The sequence below is a fragment of the Dermochelys coriacea genome, chromosome 8 (assembly GCF_009764565.3).
Source record: "Dermochelys coriacea isolate rDerCor1 chromosome 8, rDerCor1.pri.v4, whole genome shotgun sequence".
NCBI lineage: Eukaryota > Metazoa > Chordata > Testudines > Dermochelyidae > Dermochelys > Dermochelys coriacea.
In genome coordinates this window covers 77001007-77024106 of record NC_050075.1, presented here as the reverse complement: position 1 = coordinate 77024106, position 23100 = coordinate 77001007, and the positions used below count along the sequence as shown (strand labels likewise).

The 23100-nt window shown below is 41.5% G+C and overlaps 1 protein-coding gene across 4 annotated transcripts; it reads left to right on the top strand.

Moving 5' to 3' along the window:
• Positions 1-937: 937 nt before the first annotated feature.
• Positions 938-22093, top strand: LRRC8C (leucine rich repeat containing 8 VRAC subunit C). 4 transcript variants are annotated; one of them, XM_038414836.2, is made up of 4 exons: positions 938-1064; positions 1813-1894; positions 15635-15776; positions 18312-22093. In XM_038414836.2, the coding sequence occupies exons 3-4, from the start codon at positions 15639-15641 to the stop codon at positions 20571-20573; spliced, it is 2400 nt and encodes a 799-aa protein (XP_038270764.1). In that variant the 5' UTR covers positions 938-1064; positions 1813-1894; positions 15635-15638; the 3' UTR covers positions 20574-22093. The 4 variants fall into 4 exon arrangements, with proteins under 4 accessions (XP_038270764.1, XP_043346627.1, XP_038270763.1 ...); XM_043490692.1 differs by lacking the exon at positions 1813-1894 and adding an exon at positions 10784-10791 and having other exon boundaries at positions 963-1064; XM_038414835.2 differs by lacking the exon at positions 938-1064 and adding an exon at positions 1079-1206.
• The last annotated feature ends 1007 nt before the right edge of the window (positions 22094-23100 follow it).

The window sequence follows — 23100 nt, the reverse complement described above, 5'->3', positions numbered from 1 at the left end:
TGGGGCACGTTCAGGGAGAACAGAGCAGCTTCCCTATGAGAAGGGAAATCCAGAAGAACCACAACCCTGGGCCTGACACTCTCACTCTGTCTAGATCACTGTGCAAGGAACGTGTCCCCCAGCAATAGCTCCATTGATCTCATGGCACTAGTCATCTGTGTGAAGTTATGCACCTGTTTACAGGCTGGGGGCTAAAAGACACAGAGAAGAGAAGCATCCGATGAAGTGAGCTGTAGCTCACGAAAGCTTATGCTCTAATAAATTTGTTAGTCTCTAAGGTGCCACAAGTCCTCCTTTTCTTTTTAGAGAAGAGAAGCAGGACGGATTGGCTGGAGAGCCCAGGCAGGGTGGTAACCCAGGGCCAGACCCTGCAAATACTGCCTATCAGGTGCGCACTCCCTGCAGCTGCCAGGGGGCAGGGAGTGGGGTAGCGGACCCCTGCCTGTTTTCCTATTGCTCAGTGAGTTGGCTGGGCTAGAAGGTGCATCTGGGGCAGTGATGGGTGACCAAGGCTTGGCTTTCTTCCCTGCTCCCTGCTGCTAGGGGCCAAGGCTCTCCACTGGCAGGACTTGTGGGGGCGATTCCTGGCGATCCTCCCGCTGACTAAGCTGGGCCTAGGGCTGCCAGCCCTCCCCGAGTCTCCAGGAATTAAAGATTAATTTTTGATGAAAGATGATGTCATGTGATGAAACCTCCAGGCGTATGTCCAACCCCGAGCCCTGGCCGGGCTGGGCCCCCCAGGCGGGTTACCTCTCCCCAGCCCGACCGGAGGCAGCGGCAGGCAGCAGCTGCCCCTCCCCGGCCCAGCCACGCGGCCCCTCTCTCAGGCGGGCCCCGCCCCCGGCTCGGCGGCGGCGGCCCGGCCTCGGGGGTCTGGCCCCGCCCAGGCGGGAACTGGCCCCGCTTCCTGCAGCGGGCCCCTGGCGTCGGCGGCCGGGGCAGCGGGAGGAGGGGCTGGAGGAGGGCCGGGGGCAGCGGCCTCGGCGGCGCCCAGCCGGGAAGCACCAGCCCGCCGCACTGCCGCCGCCGGGAGCCAAGAGCGCCGCCGCCCCCCCCCCCCGCAGGTAGGCGCCGCTCGCTGCCCGGGCCGGGCGGGAGCTCAGCCCCGCCCGCTGCCCGCGGGGAGCCGGCTCCGTTAGACGGGACCCCGGCAGCTCGGCATCCTCCGCCCGGCGCTGTGCGGCAGCATCTGCCCCCGGCCTCCAGGTACTGCCCCGGGGAAGGTGCCGGCCGCGGGCTCCGGGCGCTGGAGGAGCGCGCAGGGCTGGCGCCGTCGCGGTGGGGCTGGGAACCATCCAGAGGCGCCCGGAGGGCAGAGGAGCCCTGGACCCGCTCGTTCCCTCCCGGGGGGCTGGCGAGCTTCCCAGCCTGCCTGTTGCTAACGGGGGCAGGCAGCCGCATTTCCGAGGCAGGGAGGGGCCGCTCTGTTGGGCAGCCGCGCGGAGCTGGGCTCCTCCAGCAACCCGGGAGGGGGGGGGGGGACCCAGCTAAAGAGCCCGGGAAGTCGGTGGACGCAGCCAGAGTCACTAGGGGACTCTCTCCCCTCCCACCACCTTCACCCATCGCTGAAGAGCTGGTTTAAACCGAGACCGTTTCGATATGTCATAGTGCACCGTCCATCTCCCCCCCCCCGCGCCCCCCACGTCTTCCGTAGCACTGTGAAAGCCAAACTTTATCTGGCATCTCAGAATTTCCTCTGCTGACACGCTCCGTTTTAGGGTTGCCGTCAACCTAAAGCCAAAGTCGATGACAACAGGCGAACCCCCAGCGTTGAAAGCTGTAGCAATTTTGGACATTTGGTTTTCTGTTTAGAAACAATGGGCTTGAGTTACCATGGTAGAAGCAACCCTGAGGAGTGACGATACAGCAGAGGAAAACCGCATCAGCTTCTAGTGTAAGTGGCATGTTTTCTTGTTCCCGTTCTTTCACCTGAATTCTTCGTAAACCAAAAGAAGTAGTCTCGGTAGTTGAAAGACAAAATAGTCGCGATTCATATGGATTAGTTGAGTTAACCTGTTTTGTTTGTTACGGGGGGGGGGGGGATAAATAACGGAAAGCTTTGAACATGCAAGCCACACTAAGTTCGACAGTGCTTGTGGTATATCGCTTTACAGAGACATGAACAAGGATTATTCTGGTAAACCAGGATTCTTCCAGTCCTTTTTATGTACTCCAAGCTTAATCAGGAATCTCTGAAAAGGGGTTTATAAGTGATGAATTTGATTAGCACTTCTGAAGGTCTGAGTTCGGAAGAGGAGAATATTTGATATTGGAAATTTCAAAATGTGTATTTCTAGCTCTGATTTGTTATATGTGTGGTTTGGTAATTAGTAGTAAGGTTCCAACATAATGAAAAGAGATGACTCGAGAAAATATAGTTAAAGGCTCAAGAATACATGGCTCCGATTTTTGTCAAAAATTAAAATGACCCTGATTTTAAGATCAGTTTAAAATAGCTTTGCTATGCTACAATGTGCTGGATTTTTTTTGTTAATTATAAATTTAAATGTAATTTATCCAGTTAACCAGACAGAGCTGACCAAGCAAAATGAGTAGCATATGAAAGTCTGCCAAATATACCTTATAATAATTCCATTAGGATTTTTTTTTCAAAATTGATGATTTTTATCTCACAAACAAGTACTTGGATTATAGATTTGTTTTGTATTCTCTTACAAAATTTACGCTAGGTGTCAGAGAACATAACATTTGGAATAGCACCATTAGAAATATATGTAAACCTTTGCTTGTACAGATCACGTAGGTTTTGAGGATACTATGGAGTATGCTAAGAAAGAGAGAAGCTCTTTTAAAAAAATAGATATATGTGAACAGTTGGGGGTGGAAATCGCAAACAAAGCAAAGGAAAAAATGTGTGCTGTTCAAATGTAATAAAACTCAGCTAAAAATCTATGTATTTTCATTTCATTTTTGGGCTTGATCCTTGTAGTTAAAAGTCCAGCACTCCTGATTCCCACTTAGTGGTCTGCATCTACTGAAAACTCCCTTTCACTTCTGTGGTGCAGGGTTGGATCTTAAAGAGGAGTGAAGGGTGCTGAGCATGTCACAGAATTGGGCCCTATTATGATTTTTAAACTAATGGTAACTTGCTTATGTGTAAACACGACTGAATTGTTGCCACTGATGTATAAAGGCCTTGTACTGAGCACCTGTGGTGTCTGAATCATTTCCTTTTCCAGTCTCTGATTCTGTTAAAAAGTTTGCTGAAGTTTTTGCTTTGTTCTCCTTCAATGTCTGAGTGTTTAAAGATAGCCACTGGACAGCTCATATGCACCCAATTTTAGATTTTATGATATTATTTACGTTGTTCTGTGAATTGGTTTCAAATGTAAACTTTTGGTTCCCAACCCTAAAAATCTGATTACTCTGTACATATGCTATTTGTGACCAGTGCATCCTGGTTCCCAATAGAGGCAATCAGAAGAATCTTTCTGAGTTTCATCACAAAGGTACTTAGTTAGGTGCTCAGCACTTTCTGGAAATCAGGTCTCTTTAGTGTGCATCAAGCTGGGATCCCAAAAATAGAGGCATCCAAAATCCCTCATCACTTTTTAAAATGTATGCCCATATTAGTGGATATATTTCTGTAGTAAATGTGTGTGTGTGTGTGTGTATTGGGTGGAGGCATGAGAAAGTTAAACAAAACTCAGGTGGCTGGATGGTCAATAGGCAGCATTATACTGTCTTGTGATCACATGGGCCAGAAGGTGTCAGGACTACTGGAGATGCAGAACCTTGGCTTTCTTTGAGCAGTGTCATTCAGTGACCTTAGATCAACACTGCTTTACTTCAGAGGCAGCAAAACTTGGCCTTCCTTAACTGGAAGAAGTATGCTTCCCAATCAGACACCTCTGAATGTGAAAGGAAATGAAAGAGGCAATTTGTCAGAACAATTCACAATAGTGGGAGCTGTGTATTTAATTCTAGAGCTGGTCTGGAGAGGGTTTCTTTCTTTCTTTTTGCTAAAAATGTTGATGAACCTGATTTTTTTTTTTTTATTCAAAATTTTTTAAAACTTTTTTTGGGTTTCTTAACCTGAAAATCAAACATTTTTCACTTTCTGAAATCTGAAAAAATGTTTGGTTTTCAGGTTTTCTAAGAAACCCCCAAACTTTTCAATGGAAAGAGATTTTTTTCATTAAAATCTCAGTGTAGCTGAGAAACCACTTTCCACCCCAAAAAGATTCCATGGAAAATTTTCAACCAGCATTTAACTCCACACATTTGGTGCACTGAAAGCTTCTCTCTACAGTTCATCCTTAACCTCTCTGTCTTGAGATCTTGTGACATAATACTATTTGGGAACTCGGGGCACAGTGAATGGGGACCTCTGAATACCATTGAAGCTGTGGATTTATCAGGTCTTTTTCTCCCCCTAAGAATGACAAGATTCGAGGCTTGCTTCACCCTTTTGGGCTCTGAATGTGCAGTTTGTACCTTCTGTACCTTCAGACATAGCTCCTTTAGTGGGATAATTCACTCCCAGGGCAGGCCAGGCACTGTTACCACTGTTGTTCTTTGCCAAAGGAAGCTTCTTTAAACTTAAACTTGTCCAATAGACACTCTGAATTGGCTTCTCTTTACTATATTCTTATATAAAAGTGCCAAACCACATCCTCAAACTAGGTGTTCCTCTGCCTATCTTGCCTGAGGGGACTGATATGGTAGGCATTCTCAGAGCAAGCTTAACCTCACACAAAATGGCTTGTGAAGGAGTAGGTGGTAATTACATTTGCAGTGGAGCAGAGGGACTGAACTGGGGTCCCTCACCTCCCAGGTGAGTGCCCTAATCGCAGGGTTGTAGAGTCATTCTCACACTCTCTTTGGCTCTGTGCGTATTTAATTATTTATGCACGGTAGAACGACTTCAACAGGGGACACTGAGAGTGCTCTCCCCCAGAATATCCCAGGGCCCAATGGTTAGGGTACTCTTCTGATGGGGGAGACTTAAGTTCGGATCCCTTCACCACATCAGGTAGAGGAGGGGAATTGACCCTGGGTCTCCCACATCTCATTGGGCTAAAAGTTTTATAAGGGAGGACACTAGCACCAACACCACCTCCCCTGTTTCTTGCAAACCACAGTTTAGATGGCTAATTCCAGGAGAGGGTGCACAGCTGAAAATCCCAGGCACAGATAGGCACCTAAATCCAGATTTAGGCACCTCACTCCTTTGGAGAATGAGCCTTAGGCCACATCTCTCTCCTTGGCATTTCCTCTGGTTAGCTGAGGTGGCTCCCCTATTCAGTGGGTTGGCTTTTGTGAATTCTAATCTTCAGTGCCTGTCTCTCCCCATGCATTCTGTAGGGAGCCTGGATGCCTACACTGGCGTTGTGGATTCCACTGGTGGCAAGTCACCTAAAAGTTAGGCATTGCAATGCTTAAGGGCTGGTTTACACGACAAAGTTAGGTCGGCTTAACTACATCACTCAGAGCTGTGAAAAATTTCATGCCCTGTGCAATATAATTAAGCTGAACTAAGCCCCAACGTAGAAATTACTAAGTCAACAAAAGAATTCTCCCCTCAACCTAGTTACCACCTCTCGGGGAGGTAGATTTACTACAGCAATGGAAGAACCCCTTCTATCGCTGTAAAGTGTCTATGCACCACTGTAGCCTTTCCATGTAGACATACCCAGAGTCCCTTTGGAGATCTAGCATCTGATCTGGACTGACCACTTGCATGCTGCTGAACATAACTGCTAAATGCAGCAAACCAAGAGTCAAGTGTTGCCCCATGTATCATGCCAGGTATGTCACACTGGAGTGCCCAGGTTTAATGTTGAAATGCAGTAACAAAAAAGTAGATATTGAACTGTAAGAAATGTAATTTCTGTTTGTCAGCTGAAGAGACAGTTGTTAGGCAAGTCCTCTAATTGGTACAATCAATCTTGATGACTTTTTAATGAACTGCACCCTCCTCTTGCATTGTGCCATAGAACTGCTGTTAAATACCTTTCATGCACACCTTGAAAATAGAACAGAGGAAACCCATTTTAAACATCCTTTTGTGAACACTACTACACCTGCTGTATCATGATCAGAATTCCAGACAACTAAAAAAAATTTGGCTTGACTACTAGGAGTTACCTTTCTGTGTGTGATGGTATACCAAAAGACTTTTTGGTTAAGAAAACTCTAATCTGCCCTCAGAAGGGCCTGGCTGGACACTGAGGCCAAGTCTATGCTATGGGGATTATAGTGGCATAACTATGGTGGCATAGCTATGTGAGTATAACTCCGTAATGTAAATGCAGCCCACAGCAATGGAAGGAGCTTTTCCGTCACTGTAGTAGCACCATGCCCCCGAGCTATGGTAGCTAGACTGATAAAAGTATTCATCTTCTGTTGACCTAGCTCCAGCTACAGTGGGGGCTATGTGGATTTTTCACATCCTGAGCACTGTAGCTATGTCGACCTAAATTGTAAGCGTAGACCAGGCCCAATGAGCTGAAAGAGTCCTATAAAGAGTTCAGACTCAGATCTATTTTTCTAGATCCTTCAAACCTTTGAGCTTTATGACCTGTAAGAATCCACTTAATGTTAGTAGTTATCAATATACAGTAGCTGTTAACATTTCTTTTTCTATTAATTCAGAACAGGATTTTGAAATAAGGAGGTTATCTGGACAGAGTGCCTAAAAAACAGCAGTCCTACATATTTTTTTTTTATGCAAGTAGACTATATCAGTTTTAAAAATTTGAAAGTTATATAAACGAGCCTTTCCTATTGCCCAGTCAGAAATGATACTATTAGTTATAAAATGGGCTATGCTTCTATGATTTATCTGTCCTACGAATGTGGTCTCTAGTGGGAAGCTTTTTACACTAAGGAGAAAAATGTGTGATATACATTTCTGGCTGAAAATATCTATGTTTATCCAGGTGTATTGGGATTAATATTTTATAAGAATACTGCAAACTTTAAAAAGTCCCCTTGTACCACATGCAAGGTATAGAAGAAAAGATCCTTTATATGAAAAAGGCATAAATCATGAAAGCAGACACTTCTTTAATTTTCTTTGGCTCCACTACAGTGTGGTCTTTAACATTTCAGATGATAGAACTGCTTGAGACTCAGAATGGATCTCTTTAGATATTTTTTATGTTTCCTGACCTGGTCATGGTTAATTTTAATTTTTAATTACATCAGTGAAATTTGTTTATGCAACTTCAGATTTATGGATAATGAATATTTGTATTCAGCTATTACCCCTACATATTTCTAATCAATTAATTGCACTATTTTTTTACAATGTTTGTATTCCCTAAAATTGAGGATTATTCCTAAGTGTCTATGCTATCTGAATATGTTAAATAAGGATTTCTGAAGAACCTGGCAAAACTTTTGCTTTTCTGAATCAGTCTGTCAGATTTTAGGATGTCTTAAAATATCACTTTTTGAATAATTTCTTCTTACTCGATGTTTGAGTTTGATCTAATAGTGTTTTTATCATGTAAAGAGCATTTTGCTGCTCTGTGAGCAGAGTCCTAAACTTGAAAGATGTGTTAACCCTGTTAAGATAAGAGTGTTATTCCCAAAGCTGCAAAATGCTGTATATGCCTTTTTGAAGCAGTCTCTTTTGGGACAGAAAAATTGGGGACTTTACTATTTCTCTAAATATGTTTAAGTAGTCTTTCCTCAGTCCTGCATAACTTGTGCACACACAGCTCTCATTGACCTCAGTGAGGTTTTGAGGCACATGATCCAGCCCTACTTTTGTGTTTCCGTAATCCAACAAAGTTGAGAGAGCAGTTGAGCATGCAAATGTGTTTATGCTACTCACATGAAAAGGTATTATGGCTTTTATGTATTAAAAATAACAGCAAGAATAATTTTTTGGGCTAGTAACTCCGCAGCAGTAGATTCAGTCGTGTGTAGGCTGAAATTGCTGCCACATACATTTAAAAACACAGCTTATAAAATCCATTCCTCTTTGACTTATCTGGTGCGTCTTGAAGTTAGTTCTCTGAGTTTCTTCTGCAGCAGTTGATGATGTCACAAACACTTAAAATAGAACAAGAAACATTTCTTGCACTTCCTCCTCTGTATTTGTGTTGTGTCTATTATTGTTTTCCAACATCTGCACATAATGCCATGTGTCTGCAGAATGACACAGGCCACGATTTTCAAAAGTGACCAGTGAATCTGGGTTCCTAGCTGGAGATACCTGATATGAAATCCTGGCTCCACTGAAGTTGATAGGAAAACTCTCAATGATTTCTGTAGAGCTAGGATTTTCAGGTAAGTGTTCAGCACTTCCTGAAAATCTGCCTCCCTTTAAAGTGTCTCAAGTGCCACACAATCACTAGTCGCTTATAAAAGACTTGGCCCCAGTCCTTGCCCTGGGGGTCCTAGAAACTGGGTAAACAGAATTCAGGGTTTTACTGGAAAGTGATGGAGAATCTTTTTAAAATGCTGTGTGTGGAAATGTGCTGAATTATAGCCCTGGAGACAAAAGTCCTGTTTCTGCACTGGACAGGCATAGCCCAGGGAACAGTGTATAAGCCTCGTCCTGCAGCCCTTACCTAAAGAAAACTCCCATTAAAGTCAATGAGGAACATTGCTCATGTACAGATGGTAGGAGCAGGCTCTATTTTGTGTTTGAACCATGACCTGCAGGGACCATCATGTTTCGAGGTGAGAGAATAATCCATTCTAAAGAGAAATTCAATGTTGTCCCTCCACAGAAGGCCAACTAGTACTAATTATGATGTGGGAGATTTTTGTTCTTTGTGGTATCGAATGAGCCTAATTTCACAAAGCCATCAGAGAACAATTTTCAGTCACTACCAGCTCAGACTGGATTCTTTCCAGAGAACTAGAGAAAATAATCTATAGCACTGTTCATCCACACTTCCTGTCACACTTTACAAAGGTAGTAAGCCTCATTATGCACATTTTGCAGATGGGGAAACTGAGATATAGAGAGATAAAATAGCTTGCCTGAGATTATGCATTGAGCCAGTGACAGAGCTGGGGCTTGTACTCCTGACTCTTATGCCATTGTCTCACTCATTAGGCCACATCTGTTGATCAGCCCCATCCGCCAAGAAAATGAATTTCAAATATTTTGTTTTAAAATGTTTCTAGAATACAATAAATACATAGACTTAAAAATAACTGCTTTGAGGACATAAATGGATCTTTAAAAATGTATTTTTACACACTTTCCAGTTCTTTAAAATTGAGTTTATTATTGAGCAGAAGTATCACTTTTGTATTTCTTGTTCCCAAATATTGATGTTTTTCACTGTGAAATTCTTAGTTATGATCAACAGAACTAGGGGTAGCTCACCAAAAAAAGAAGAGCTGGCAAAAAGTGCAAGAGCTTTACAAATGATCTGTATTCATTGTAGTTTTTCTATCAGTCCACAGAAAATAGTTGTGGGTTCAAAGTTTAACAGGGGAGGATGACTCATTCTTAGATGTATTGTTCCCTTCAAATGCCTAAAAGATAGGAAAAAGTTAGTAGTAGGAGTTTTATTTATTTACGCATGTTATTTATGTGATACAAGAGGACCAACCAGAGGCCCCAGTCAGGATTAGATACACACTGTGGTGGACACTATTCAAACATACAGTAAAATGATTGCCAAAATCGAAGACGTCAGCCAAGACCTTATTATATATTTTACACATACAAAGTTAAAAGAACATTGTTAAGATGATAAAGTCAAGCACTCAAATGTTCGGAAATGCCAGTATTAAGGTTGCCTGTGCATCCTTTCCCTTTTGTGCATGTGAATAATGAAACAGTCATCCATTATGTGGTCATGTACTATTTTTTCCTTGCCCAACCAGTTCCAATCTTCTGCTTCCAGCTCCCAGTTTCTTTCCCCCAGTCCCAGGCTCACCAGACTCCTTGTCCCAATTTATTCCTTTCCCTCCCTTTGTCTGTCCTTTGTCCCCTCTACATTCAAATCAGATGGCGTCCTCCAAAATGCTGACTGGGTGCCAGCAGGGGACAGGATTCATTGAGGGCACAGGAGAGACAGGCTTCCCGCTGTCAGTTACAGTGCTCAGCCTGGAGTAGCTGAGAGCAGCAATTTCAGAGATGAGCCTTCTGAGCCCCTATAGCTTGGGGTTGGAGCATGCTCTGTAACTCTGCAGCAATGACACATGCGCACTGTCCAGTCACACATAGGAGCTGTGAGAGGATGGAGCATGTTCAGTCACTCTGTGGGCATGGTGCATTCACAGTGTGGTCAGCACTAGGAGCAGTGAGAGGCTCAAGCATGCTCAGTGAAGGTGGAATCTTCAGTTATTTCTAGCTACTAAATCAAAGAAGTCTCCACTGAGCATGTTTAAACTGCAATTTTTCAAAGGCTTATAACTTGGCCAAATTTGGCAGATTTTTGCATGGACAGCAAAAGGTTCATCCCTGACACAAACACCAGGTCCTACCAAGTTTCAAGTCCCTGCTTCAAAGCAAAAGTCTCAAGATTTTTTTAATATGGGCAAAATGTATTTTCCCCCAATCTTGTTCTCAGAAACAGTGGAGCCATACTGGCTACATTTTTCTTTTAAAAAAAACACCAACTATTTCAGACTGAGGCAGATACCCAGCGTGCAAAATTTCAGGCCAAACAGTTCGGCAAAGTTGTAAAAAACTGAAACTAGGTCTTGAAATGGGAAGTGTTGGACAACCTCAATAAATGGTAGAGCCTTCTCTGCTTATTCTACTACTGTTCAGTCTAGGTCAAAACTTGACTATAATCAATGGGGCTCCACATGAGTGCAGTGTTTTTTCCTAACCCAGCACCCCAGGTACACCCAGGCAGATCTGGCTGCAGGACTGTGGCCATAATTTAGTCTTATCTACTCCAGCTGGCCAAACAAAGAGCTGAATCCTGTAGTCTCTGTGCAGACAAAAACCAAAAAGTAACTGGAAGATTTATCTGCTCAGAACTGCAGAATTGGGCCTTCTGTCATTAAGCAGTTTAGCTTGTTTCCTTAACTTGGTGTCTCGCCCAAGGCCAAAGATATTACAGTATCCCTTGAAAGTTGCACTGAAATATTACTCAGAGTAACAAATGTTTACGGTCTGTGACACAGTGATCCAATTTCAGGAGTGTGCAGTGTAATGTTTTATGTGAAGTAATACTCGGTGTAACCAGCACTCATCCAATACAAGGAACATAAATGCTTACAGACTCCATCAGCCCTGCAGCTCCCAGGCCACAGGTTCATTGCTGCTCATAATTGCCGCAGCCTGTATGTTAAATATACATTGCTTTCTGCTTTTTTAATGAATGTGAATGTTCCATAATTTGTGTATGGGAACCAGCCCAGAGACTTACTTGCAGCAGTTTTCCCAAAAGACACTTCATAATTCATACTAACACAAACAGTATATTTAAGCCAGCAGAGAGCGCTACTTGTGCTTAGTCCAGCACTTTTGCCATGAGTGGATCTCCTGGTTTGAAATAGCGTGAAGTCCCCCATGGTTACCAACTGTCCCAAAATCACAGAATAGTCTTGATGCACAAATCTTGTACTCCCAGCCCTGCTGTTCTGCCCTCAGCTGGAGACTGCCTGACCTTATGCCCTTCTAAAGTCAATGGAAAAAATTCCCACTGACTTCAGAGGAGCAGGATCAAGTCCATAGCCTTGTGACACGCCCTCAAGTGGTGATGGCATTGATTCTGTATCCTATACTGATGCAGTGTCGTGACCGTGAAATGTATTGCCAGTGAATGAATAATTTTATATCTCCTAGCTGGTTATTTTAAGAAATCCCACACCTTTCAAGCCTCCAAGGTGTATTTAGTTAATTATACCTGCAACCCTGTTTTCCTATTACTGTCACCTTCATCTTCTCCTCCTCCATTGTGTTCTTCACTTCCTGTTGCATCAGTGAGCTCCTGGAGACTGTCTTTTTAAATATTTGCATCCAGCACAATGAGGCCCTGATCCTGTAACACACACAATAAATAATGATTGCCTCCCTGTGTTGTAACACAATTGATTATCTTGTTCCACATGAAGAATAAAAATAGAGAATGGCTTGACCTGTAGTGAAAAACTCTGCAGTTTGGCAGACCCATTACTTTTGGAGTGGCAAATCTTGTTCCTCTGTGGGTGGTCATGTAAGAAACAAAAAGAGTGGAGCTGCCATTTTATACTTTATGTAGCGGACAAGCTGTAGTGAAGCTGTGTATGGGGACCCAGTCTTGGGGCATTGTTCAGCGAGGATATGGGGATAGTGTGAAAGGTGGCTGGGACAGATGGGGCCTACCAGTGGGTCAACAAATGATACCAACCCCCTGATTGAAGTCTCCTATTTAGGGAGCGCAGAACAGTTGGTAGCCTCTGCCACATCCTGGAGACTGCATTTATTCTCCCAGAGAGGTTGATCCACCTGCTGGTACAGGGAAGGGGAACTCCATCCTTCCATCTCCTGCATGTCACCTGTGGGCAACACATTTGTTTGGCACTTAAAGAACCTGGGGAAAGCAACTCTATACAAGCAGCCATCTTGGTGTCAACTTTTTATTATTTTTGGGTGTTCCATGAAGAAAATATGCTAAGTGACCATACAGACATCTACAAAGACATGCTCCCTATCCCAAAGAGCTTGCAATAGGTAAAATAAAGGGACAGTGTCCAATTCATTCTTTATATTTCATTGAATCTGCTTTTCCAATCATAGTACCTATTTAAATTGCATCTGGAAAGCAGAGACAGGTAAGTTAAACACGCACAGCAGTTTCATGTGACCAAGCCCCTTGTGCAGGTAAAGGTTAGTACGTATCCACTACCAGTTATGCTACACAGAATGATGTTACTAACAGGCATCTCTTTAAAAATGACCACAGTAGCCTGTTGTTAGACCCAAAGGCTATACTCGCACTATCGTTGGCTGTATCTTTTTAATTCAGGACAGTATTTTAGATGCATTTGTGTGTGTGGTTTTTAATTCTAAAGTATTTTTCAAGACACTTGACAAAAACACACTGGAGAAAAAATATAGTAAAGCTCTTATAAACTACTAAACTACCTTTCCAGCCTGGGCCTGAGGATATCTGCCCCACAAGGGGATAGTCAGTGAATGGAAAACCCTGCTCTGCTAGCATCACCCCTCCCCAGCTGCACCCTGCAGGTATTCCTGTGAGCTGTCAGTGGTTCAGGAATTGAATTATTTAATTTCCTTCCTATTCTGAAATGCATGTCATCTGCATCTCCTGATCTATAAAATATATTCACTTTTCTCTTCAGCCACGTTGGCAAAAACCTTCATTACTTCCTAACTGTCTATACCACTTTTCTTTATTTCATTTGATGAAGGCCAGTTGCAAACAGGCAGATTAGTGCAATGGCGTAGCCATTTTAGAATCATCATTTGATTTAATTTCTCTCATTTATTGAGACTAATTTGTCTTCAATTCTCTTCTTCCCCACCATCATCTATTTATTCTCCTCAACTCCTTCAGGTTGCATTAACTCAGTCTGCTTTTTGCTGCTCTTATCTGCTCCTGAAAGCATTAACTGACTCTGTGGGCCAAGTTCTCAGCTGATGTAAATGCTTGAAGCTCCACTGAAGTCAAAGTTGCTGTGCCCATTTATACCAGCTGAGAATGTGCTCTTGTTTGCTTCTTCCCCACATCTCCATTTCCAGCACATACCTGTTTGTTTGTTTATTATCTTCATATTCCTTCAGAAGACCACATTGGCCCCTTCTTTTCCATGTACTATTCTTTTGCTGTGGAATTTCAGGGTTCCTCAAAATTCTTCTGCACTCCTGTATTTTCACATCTCCTCTCATTGCCCCCTATTCACTGAATCAATTTTCAATTTCCTTTATTTTCCATTGTTTGAAATACCTCCCTAGAAACATTAAAAATATATTTCCCTACTAACTCCCCCCCCCCGGTTCTCTCCCCTTCCCCCCTCCCCCCCCCCCCCGTTTTCTATCTGGCAAACCCTGAATTTCATTTTGAATTGTTTACAAGCTAATACAGCTTGTTTTGTGTTGTTTATCCCTCCTTGTTTGTATACCACCATTGGCTGGTTCTCAGAATAAAGTTTAACTTGGGCTTCTTCTCTTAATTCTCTGCAGCAGCAGAAAACCAGGTAGTCTAGCTCGTGCCTCCCTTTCTTTTTTAAGTTTCTGGAGAGCAAGGTGGGGTAGGGGAAGCAAGAGAGAAAAGGGAATGAGAGTGATGATTTTAATTAAGAAAATCAAGAGTATTTAGAATTCAGAGATCCTCCAACCAGATTATAACAACATTTAATGTAGGTCAAAGTTTAGGCCTAAACTACTGGGTATTGTGCCTGTAAATAGTAACTGTGGATGCAACTGAATTGGAAGTCAGTGGAGCAGTACCAATTTACACCAGCTGAAATTCTAACCCACAGTGTTTAAATTCATCTTTTAATATTGCAATTCCTTTTAATAATAACATAAGAGAAACTCCAGTAGTTAATGTGTTGATCTGTGTCCTGAAATGTGGCATTGGTTTTAAACTATCTCTGTTTTGACTTGTTTAAAATAGTCAGCAGAATATAGATTGGATCTGAACCTTTTTCGTTTGCAAAGTCCTTGTAACATCTGATTGGAAATGAATCTATGAATAAAATACTGTTTGACTGTAACACTTCTTTTGTGTCAGAGTCTTTGTGCAGTCTGGAGGAGTTCTTTAGCAATTCTTTGAAAAAGATAAACATGCAGTCTGTTTTTCTGAAGCTTTGGAATCCTCTGCTTATGGAATTCCAAGGAGTCTTCATGGTAACAGGGCTAGAAGCGGAATGTGTAAAAGCAAGCTACTGTTGTAAAAGAAGTGGTAGTTATATGTATCCACTTTTCGTTCAATCACTCAATCCAGCAGTATTGTAGAATACAGATACCTTCCTTTGAATTTCTTACAGGCCTCTGCTGTGATTTCTAGTGCCACAAAAAGAAAAGGAGTACTTGTGGCACCTTAGAGACTAACAAATTTATTAGAGCATAAGCTTTCGTGAGTTACAGCTCACTTCATCGGATGCATCCGATGTAGCTCACGAAAGCTTATGCTCAAATAAATTTGTTAGTCTCCAAGGTGCCACAAGTACTGCTTTCCCCATGGTTTCTCTGCTGAGTTTTTGTGATATAAGCACACCGATATCAGAAGGGACTCTCTTGGCTGGGTGTAATTTCATAAAGAGAGCCGTATAGCATTACTATTACTGCAACAAACTGGGCATCAGTGCAGGTCTATTGATACCGACACTGCCTCATAAATAACTCTGACTTTTAATATGGTTTTGTGAAGTAAAGCTTCAATTGTAGTAGTTTCATTGACAGTGTATGAAGTCTGAAGGATTTAAGAAGACAATATGTTAATGTAAGTAATGCGTAGAGTGCCTTCTATCCAAGGATCTCCAAACACCTTATAGCCATGAATGAATAATCCAGAAGCACCCTTGTGAGGTGACTATTATGCCCATTTTTAGGTCCAAGGCACTTGGAGGGAAGGATGTGAAGCATGGAATGCCTAATGATTGTAGAAGGTCAAAATAGCTTCTTCTTTTTTTCACCCAGTGAGTCAAATATCTTTTTCCATGAGTCATATGGAATGGAGAAAGATAGCATGAAATGACTAAACACCAGCCTTTCTTGACTGTCTTTCAGAAACATGATTCCTGTCACCGAATTTCGTCAGTTCTCTGAACAGCAGCCGGCATTCAGAGTACTGAAGCCATGGTGGGATGTGTTTACAGACTATCTCTCAGTAGCCATGCTGATGATTGGTGTCTTTGGATGTACATTACAGGTAAATTAAATGAAGTATAACTTAAAAGCATGTTGTCAGGGGTGTTCAAAAAACGCCAGACAGAGCCTTCTTTAGAAGAACATTGTCAAGTTTTGTTTTCACTGTAGTCACTATCAGCAATGCCAAAATCTGCTGGCCCAGATGAGTAATTTGTTTGAACAGATGAATAAAATATCATGGCCCAGACCCCCTGCTGAAAATCAGAAGTCAGTGGAACTATATTGGTTTGCACCAGCTGAGGAATTGGCCCATTTGTTTTTTAATGATCCTCAGTCATGGCAAAGGAGGGTGAGTAGATTTTGTGCCTAACCTCGTCAATTTTCATAACAATTTTGCAAAGCAAGCCTGACTATAGAGTTAAATTCTTGTTTTTCCCTCTTTATTATTTACAACTTTCTTAGGGGCTTAAAATATATTTTTCGTCTTTTTTTCATTTGGCAAACATACATTTTATTTTTCTCCCTGTGTTTTGAATAGAGCTGAAATGAATATGCTTATTTTATTCATAACCACCCATAAGTAATAACTGCCTTCTCCATGCCAAAACATTTTGTGGATGCTTGGTACATAAACAATTGATGTTAACTGCTCGGTTAGTTAAATGTTGCTACAGAGCCAAAATCTGATGAAGAACAGAATGCATTATGTTTGGTGGGCTCCACAAAAATATCCGTTGTTTAAAAACAATATAGATATTTGGTCATGAATATTTTTTGTTTTTACATCTGTAAATTTGAAGGATCTTTCCACCAGGTTTGAGAGTAGATCAAAGTGTAGACACATAAACATTAACAATGTCCCTTTTAATTTAAAAAAAAAAAAGAGGGGAGGTGCCTAAATTGTGATTTTTGCGTAGGAGGCAGTGCACAGTTGTGCAGACCCAGGAACTACCTATCAAATCAAATCTATCTCCCAGTTTTCCCCATTCCAGTTAGGACATACCCTATGCTCGGATTATACCTGGTGCAGTATACTTCCCACAGCCTTTGCTCTACCTACTGCTTGCCCACCTATGCAGGAATAATGACTCAGCAGAGGCTGCTTCTCCTCTGCATAGACCCATAGAGCATGCCACAATATGGCCCTATGTTCCTGTCACGGATATGAAATAAGTCTCATCGTTTCCTGTTTAACCCCTATGCCGTTTCTTACCGATTCACATTTTCTTAGCAGGATTTTGATCCAGCTAACACTGCTGGATCCAGTAATACCTCTAATGTGACACTCACACTCCCTAGGAAGTGAAGTTAAAGGGACAAATTCTCTGCTGTCATAAGCTGGCAGACTTCAGTGGAGCTCTGCTCATTGACACTAGCAGGGAATTTGCTCTAGAATTTCAATGTTAAATGTCTCAAATTGTGCAGGATGTTATTTATAAGTTTGTTTGTATTATATTTTTTAAATACCTTCTGCTGTGTACAGAAGATCTGTAAGTATGTGATATATTTGTTCAAAAATCACACTTCACAAGGGCACTTTTTGGGCTAGCAGCCAAGTGTTTGTTGACATGAACAAAGCATAGTTTCAGTCACTTGCATACTTAACTGCTTGACTGAATAAACCACAAGGGAAATGGTGTGCGAAAACAATGCAAATGAAACAGACAAATATTTACATTCCTGTTTGTTACAAATGTGTAAACCCAATTTCAAGATAATGGGCCAGATCCTCAACTGATGTTGATTGGGGTAACTCTGTTGACTTCACTGGAGCTTTATACCAGTTTATACAAGTTGAGGATCTGCCTCAATGTTTCTAAAGGAGCTTTCTAAAGCCTGGTCTACACTACCGTGGTAAGTCAACCCAAGTTACGCGATTTCAGTTAGATGAATAACATAACTGAAGTAGACATAGCTTAAGTCGACTTACCGCGATGTCTACACAACGCTGTGTCGATGGGAGATACTTTCCTGCCGACTTACATTACTCTTCTCTGGGAGGTGGCGTACACAAATCAGTGGGAGAGCACTCTCCCATTGATTTAACATGTCTTCACCAGACCTAAATCGACACCCACTGCATTGATTGCAGCAGTGCCAATCTACTGGTAAGTGTAGACATAGCCTAAGTTTCAGCAGTTACCATGCTGGAGATAGTTAAAAAATAGTGGTGGGGTCCAATCCTGCTAGGTGGCATGCTTCCTCAGCTCCTGCTGAAGCCAATGGAAGTATGGGCACTCAGGCAGAATAAACCCCTGTGTGTATGTGTGATGGGTTTAAATCTGATTGGTTAGTGCTAAATTCATGCAGTGATCATGAAATTGAAGACAGAGCTATATGTTCATAGGTTTGTTTATATGTGGAAGATTTTTTATGTATGGAAACGACTAAATAGGTCAGACAGTCTAGTTTTTAGATATATATTAAGCGTGTGATTAGCACATAACAAATAATAATGGACTTAACCACTGAGCTAGTACTCAGCATAGAGTATATCAAGGAGAAATTACATTTAGCTAATGCTATTATCCAAACAGTGATGACATTAGGCATAATCTCTACATAATTTGAAAGTGTATCTTTCTGTGTGTTTCAGGTCATGCAAGACAAGATAATATGCCTTCCAAAAAGAATACAGCCTTCACAGAATCACTCTCACATTCCTAATGCAGTCCCAAATACAACTCCACTTCCTCCACCCAAACCATCCACTACTCCTGCCACTGTTGAAATGAAAGGACTAAAGACTGATTTAGACCTTCAGCAGTATAGCTTTATAAACCAAATGTGCTATGAACGTGCCCTGCATTGGTATGCAAAGTACTTCCCTTACCTTGTCCTTATACATACTCTGATATTCATGCTATGTAGTAACTTCTGGTTCAAATTCCCTGGATCAAGCTCAAAAATTGAACACTTCATTTCCATACTGGGGAAATGTTTTGATTCTCCCTGGACAACAAGGGCCTTATCTGAAGTGTCTGGGGAAGACTCAGAAGAGAAGGACAACAGGAAGAACAACATAACAAGGTCAAATACTATCCAACCTAGCACAGAAGGCACTTTGGTCAAGACTCAGTCTTTAAAATCGATCCCAGAAAAGTTTGTTGTAGATAAGGGGACGGCAGGGGCATTGGATAAAAAAGAAGGAGAACAGGCAAAAGCGCTGTTTGAAAAGGTGAAGAAATTCCGACTTCACGTTGAAGAAAGTGATCTGCTCCATGCTATGTATGTTCGTCAGACTGTACTTAAAGTTATTAAATTTCTTATTATTATTGCTTATAATAGTGCACTAGTTTCAGAAGTTCAATTTACAGTAGACTGTAATGTTGACATACAGGACATGACAGGATATAAGAATTTTTCCTGTAATCATACCATGGCACATCTGTTCTCTAAACTTTCCTTCTGCTACCTGTGCTTTGTAAGCATCTATGGACTGACATGCCTTTACACTTTATATTGGTTGTTCTATCGTTCACTAAAGGAATATTCCTTTGAATATGTTCGGCAAGAGACTGGAATTGATGATATCCCAGATGTGAAGAATGACTTTGCTTTTATGCTTCACATGATAGATCAATACGACCCTCTTTATTCAAAGAGATTTGCAGTGTTCCTGTCTGAAGTCAGTGAAAACAAGCTGAAACAGCTGAACTTAAACAATGAATGGACTGCGGATAAATTGAGACAGAGGCTACAAACAAATGCATATAACCGGCTAGAACTGCAGCTCTTCATGCTTTCTGGACTTCCAGACACAGTTTTTGAAATTACAGAGCTGCAGTCTCTAAAACTTGAAATAATTAATAATGTTATGATACCAGCAACCATTGCACAGTTGGATAATCTCCAAGAGCTCTCTTTGTACCAGTGTTCTGTGAAGATCCACAGTGCTGCCTTGGCTTTTCTGAAGGAAAATCTGAAGATCTTGAGTGTCAAGTTTGATGACATCAGAGAGCTTCCACAATGGATGTATGGGCTCAGAAATTTAGAAGAGCTCTACTTAGTTGGTTCTCTCAGTCATGATATTTCCAAAAACATTACTCTTGAGTCTTTTCGGGAACTTAAAAGCCTTAAAATTCTCTACATTAAAAGCAATGTATCCAAAATCCCACAATCAGCAGTTGATGTTTCAAGTCATCTTCAAAAAATGTGTATTCATAATGATGGCACCAAATTAGTGATGCTCAATAACCTGAAGAAAATGGTTAACTTGACTGAGTTGGAGCTGCTTCACTGTGATTTGGAGCGCATACCTCATGCAGTTTTTAGCCTTCTCAGTCTCCAGGAATTGAATTTAAAGGAAAACAACCTCAAATCAATAGAAGAAATAGTTAGTTTTCAATATCTGAGAAAACTTACAATCCTAAAACTGTGGTACAACAGTATAACATATATCCCAGAGCATATAAAGAAACTCACTAGTCTAGAACGTCTTTCCTTTAGTCACAACAAAATAGAGGTTCTTCCATCCCACCTATTCCTATGCAACAAAATCAGATCCTTAGACTTGTCTTACAATGATATACGATTTATTCCACCAGAAATAGGAGTGCTGCAAAGTTTACAGTATTTTTCCATCACTTGTAACAAAGTGGAGAGTGTGCCAGATGAATTATACTTTTGCAAAAAACTTAAGACTCTTAAGATTGGGAAAAATAATTTGTCAATCCTTTCACCTAAAATTGGTAATTTAGTATTCCTCTCCTATTTGGATATTAAAGGCAATCATTTTGAAATTCTCCCGCCTGAACTTGGTGAGTGTAGGGCTTTGAAGCGGACTGGTTTGGTTGTAGAAGACACTTTGTTTGAAACTTTGCCTTCTGATGTTAGAGAGCAGATGAAAGCTGAATAATTTACTTCCTTTTACTCAGTTTTACAGAAAGATGCTTCTACCAAATACACTATATAAATAATGTGATGTGTTTATTTTATTTTTTCTTTTGTCCTTTTAACACAAAACTATCTGTACAAACATGTGGAGTAAGGAATATATATATTTTTAAATAAAAATTTACTTGTATTTTTTCACAGTTTAAAAATATTTAAAAGTTTATTTTGCCCTGATAACAAGAGTGTCTGAAAAATTCTTTTGTACTGGCAAAAGCTAATGGTTAGATAAACTGTTTCTTAATTTTGGGTAGAAGAGGATAGTGTGCTTCAAGTGCTTCTACCTTGAGTAGCATATTTTTAATAGATGAATATATCATCTCCTGGGCCATTGTTAATGCCTTAGGATTTGATTTTCTAGGGGCTGATTCTGTGGGATGTTGAGCAGCCTCAATCCCTGTTTTCATCAATGGGCGTTGAAGATGCCCAGTACCTCACAAAACCTGACCTTGATTAAATGTCCTTTTCTTGAGACTCCACACATACCAACTATTCTCCCAGGTGGTCAAAGTCATTTAGTCCTGGTCGATACTGCAGGGGGGATTGAGCTAAGATACTCAACTTCAGCTACGAGAATAGCATAGCTGAAGTTGATGTATCTTAGATCGACTTGGAATCACTTACTTTGGGTCCTCACGGCGTGGGATTGATGGCCACCGCTCCCCCATTCACTCCACTTCCACCTCTCACCATGGTGGAGTTCAAGAGTCGACGGCAGAGCGATCGGGGATCGATTTATCATGTCTACACTAGACGCCATAAATCGATCCCCAATAGATTGATCACTACTTGCTGATCCGGCAGATAGCGTAGACATGGCCTTAGAAAAGTTTCTAAGGGGCCTAAGGAAATTAGGTGCAAAACTTCCATTGAAAGTTAGTGGGCACCTAACTCCCTTACGCCCCTCTAAAAATTTCAGCCTCCATCTCATGCAGTATGCTGAACAGAGCACATCTGCTGTCGTCATTCTTCAGAACGGAACGAGTAAGGCTAAGATTTTCAAAGTAGTATAGGAGAGTCAATCTTGGAAGGAGGAGTACTTGTGGCACCTTAGAGACTTTGTTAGTCTCTAAGGTACCACAAGTACTCCTCATTCTTTTTGCTGATACAGACTAACACAGCTACCACTCTGAATCCTGGAAGGATTCAAGTTTGAGATTTTTTTTAAAAGAAGGAGATGTAGCCTCCCATCTTTCATTAATTTGAACAGAAAGTATGTGACTAAATCACTGCTTTGAAAATCTCAACCCAGATCTTTACATTCTGCAAGGTAAAGATGAAATACCACAGTCAGGGAGCTCTCCCTCCCATCCCACAACCAAGGGCTTATTCTTACACAGTGGTGAGTGCCTTCAACTTCCTTTGAATTCACTCCCCTCTCCCCAACACTTCTTCCCCGCATCCCAGGGTGTTTGGCATCTCATATGACTGAACTGTTTGGGGCTTAGGATCATTGCAGTTATCTTTGGTCTGTGAAGCTTTTGACCAGGAAACAAAAATGCTTCCAGCATCTAAGAAGCTCTGCAGTGGGCCTGGTAGCATATTACTAGGCTTGGCGGAGGAGCCTTTAAGATTATCAGAAACCAGATTAAATTTAAAAAATCTAATATTAATATGTCAAGTCTCAGCATAGCAGAGGATGGTGGTGAAAGTCACATTTGTTTTAATTTCCCAGCTAGTGATTAAATTGAAAATTCTACAATTGGAAGCCTGCTTTTTAAAATAATTTAATAATCTGTACTAGGCTGACATAATAATGTATCAGGTTGGGAATTTTATCAGCTAAATCTATGTTAAATTATTTTGTCAACTACTCCTGCCATTTACTCTTACATGGGTAGGTCTGGCAGTGGTGTCCATTTTAATTCTATGTGCTGTTCAAAAGCTAATTTAAGCCTAATAAAAAATTTAAAATTTCCCAGGGCGTCTCCTCTTCCCCTGTATGTTTGAGTCACAATGCAGGCACTTGATAATTGCTAGCAGATAACTAGAAATAAGTACTTCCTTTGAAAGGGCAGTCATGCTGTTTGTAAATTGCAGAGGCTTGGCTGCATCCGATGAAGTGAGCTGTAGCTCACGAAAGCTTACGCTCAAATAAATTTGTTAGTCTCTAAGGTGCCACAAGTACTCCTTTTCTTTTCTGCGAATACAGACTAACACGGCTGCTACTCTGAAACCAATTTTTAAAAGTTATGTGAAACAATTACTAGGTAGTTGTCAGGGTATTTGCTCTTTGTTGCCAGTATTGCTTGTGTGGCTTGCACTACAGTTAATTTAAGTTTTGGGTATTGGTACAAAAGCATGTTGTTGCTTTAAGAATCTGACATATGGGGGTGGGAGAGATGAAGAAAAATAATTTTTCCCCATTAATCCAGGGTGTACTATGTAGTTCAGTAAGAATACTTGCCATAGTACCAAAGTCCGACTTACTTTTTCCATATAATTAACGACATGGGTTGGATGTGAAGGAACCAAAGCAAGCTTTTTAGGTT

Bases quoted from the DNA above. Each gene is read 5' to 3' on its own strand.
- LRRC8C (XM_038414836.2), top strand. From the start codon at position 15,639: ATGATTCCTGTCACCGAATTTCGTCAGTTCTCTGAACAGCAGCCGGCA. The intron at 15,777-18,311 runs GTAAATTAAATG...TGTGTGTTTCAG, and splicing joins TCTTTGGATGTACATTACAG to GTCATGCAAGACAAGATAAT.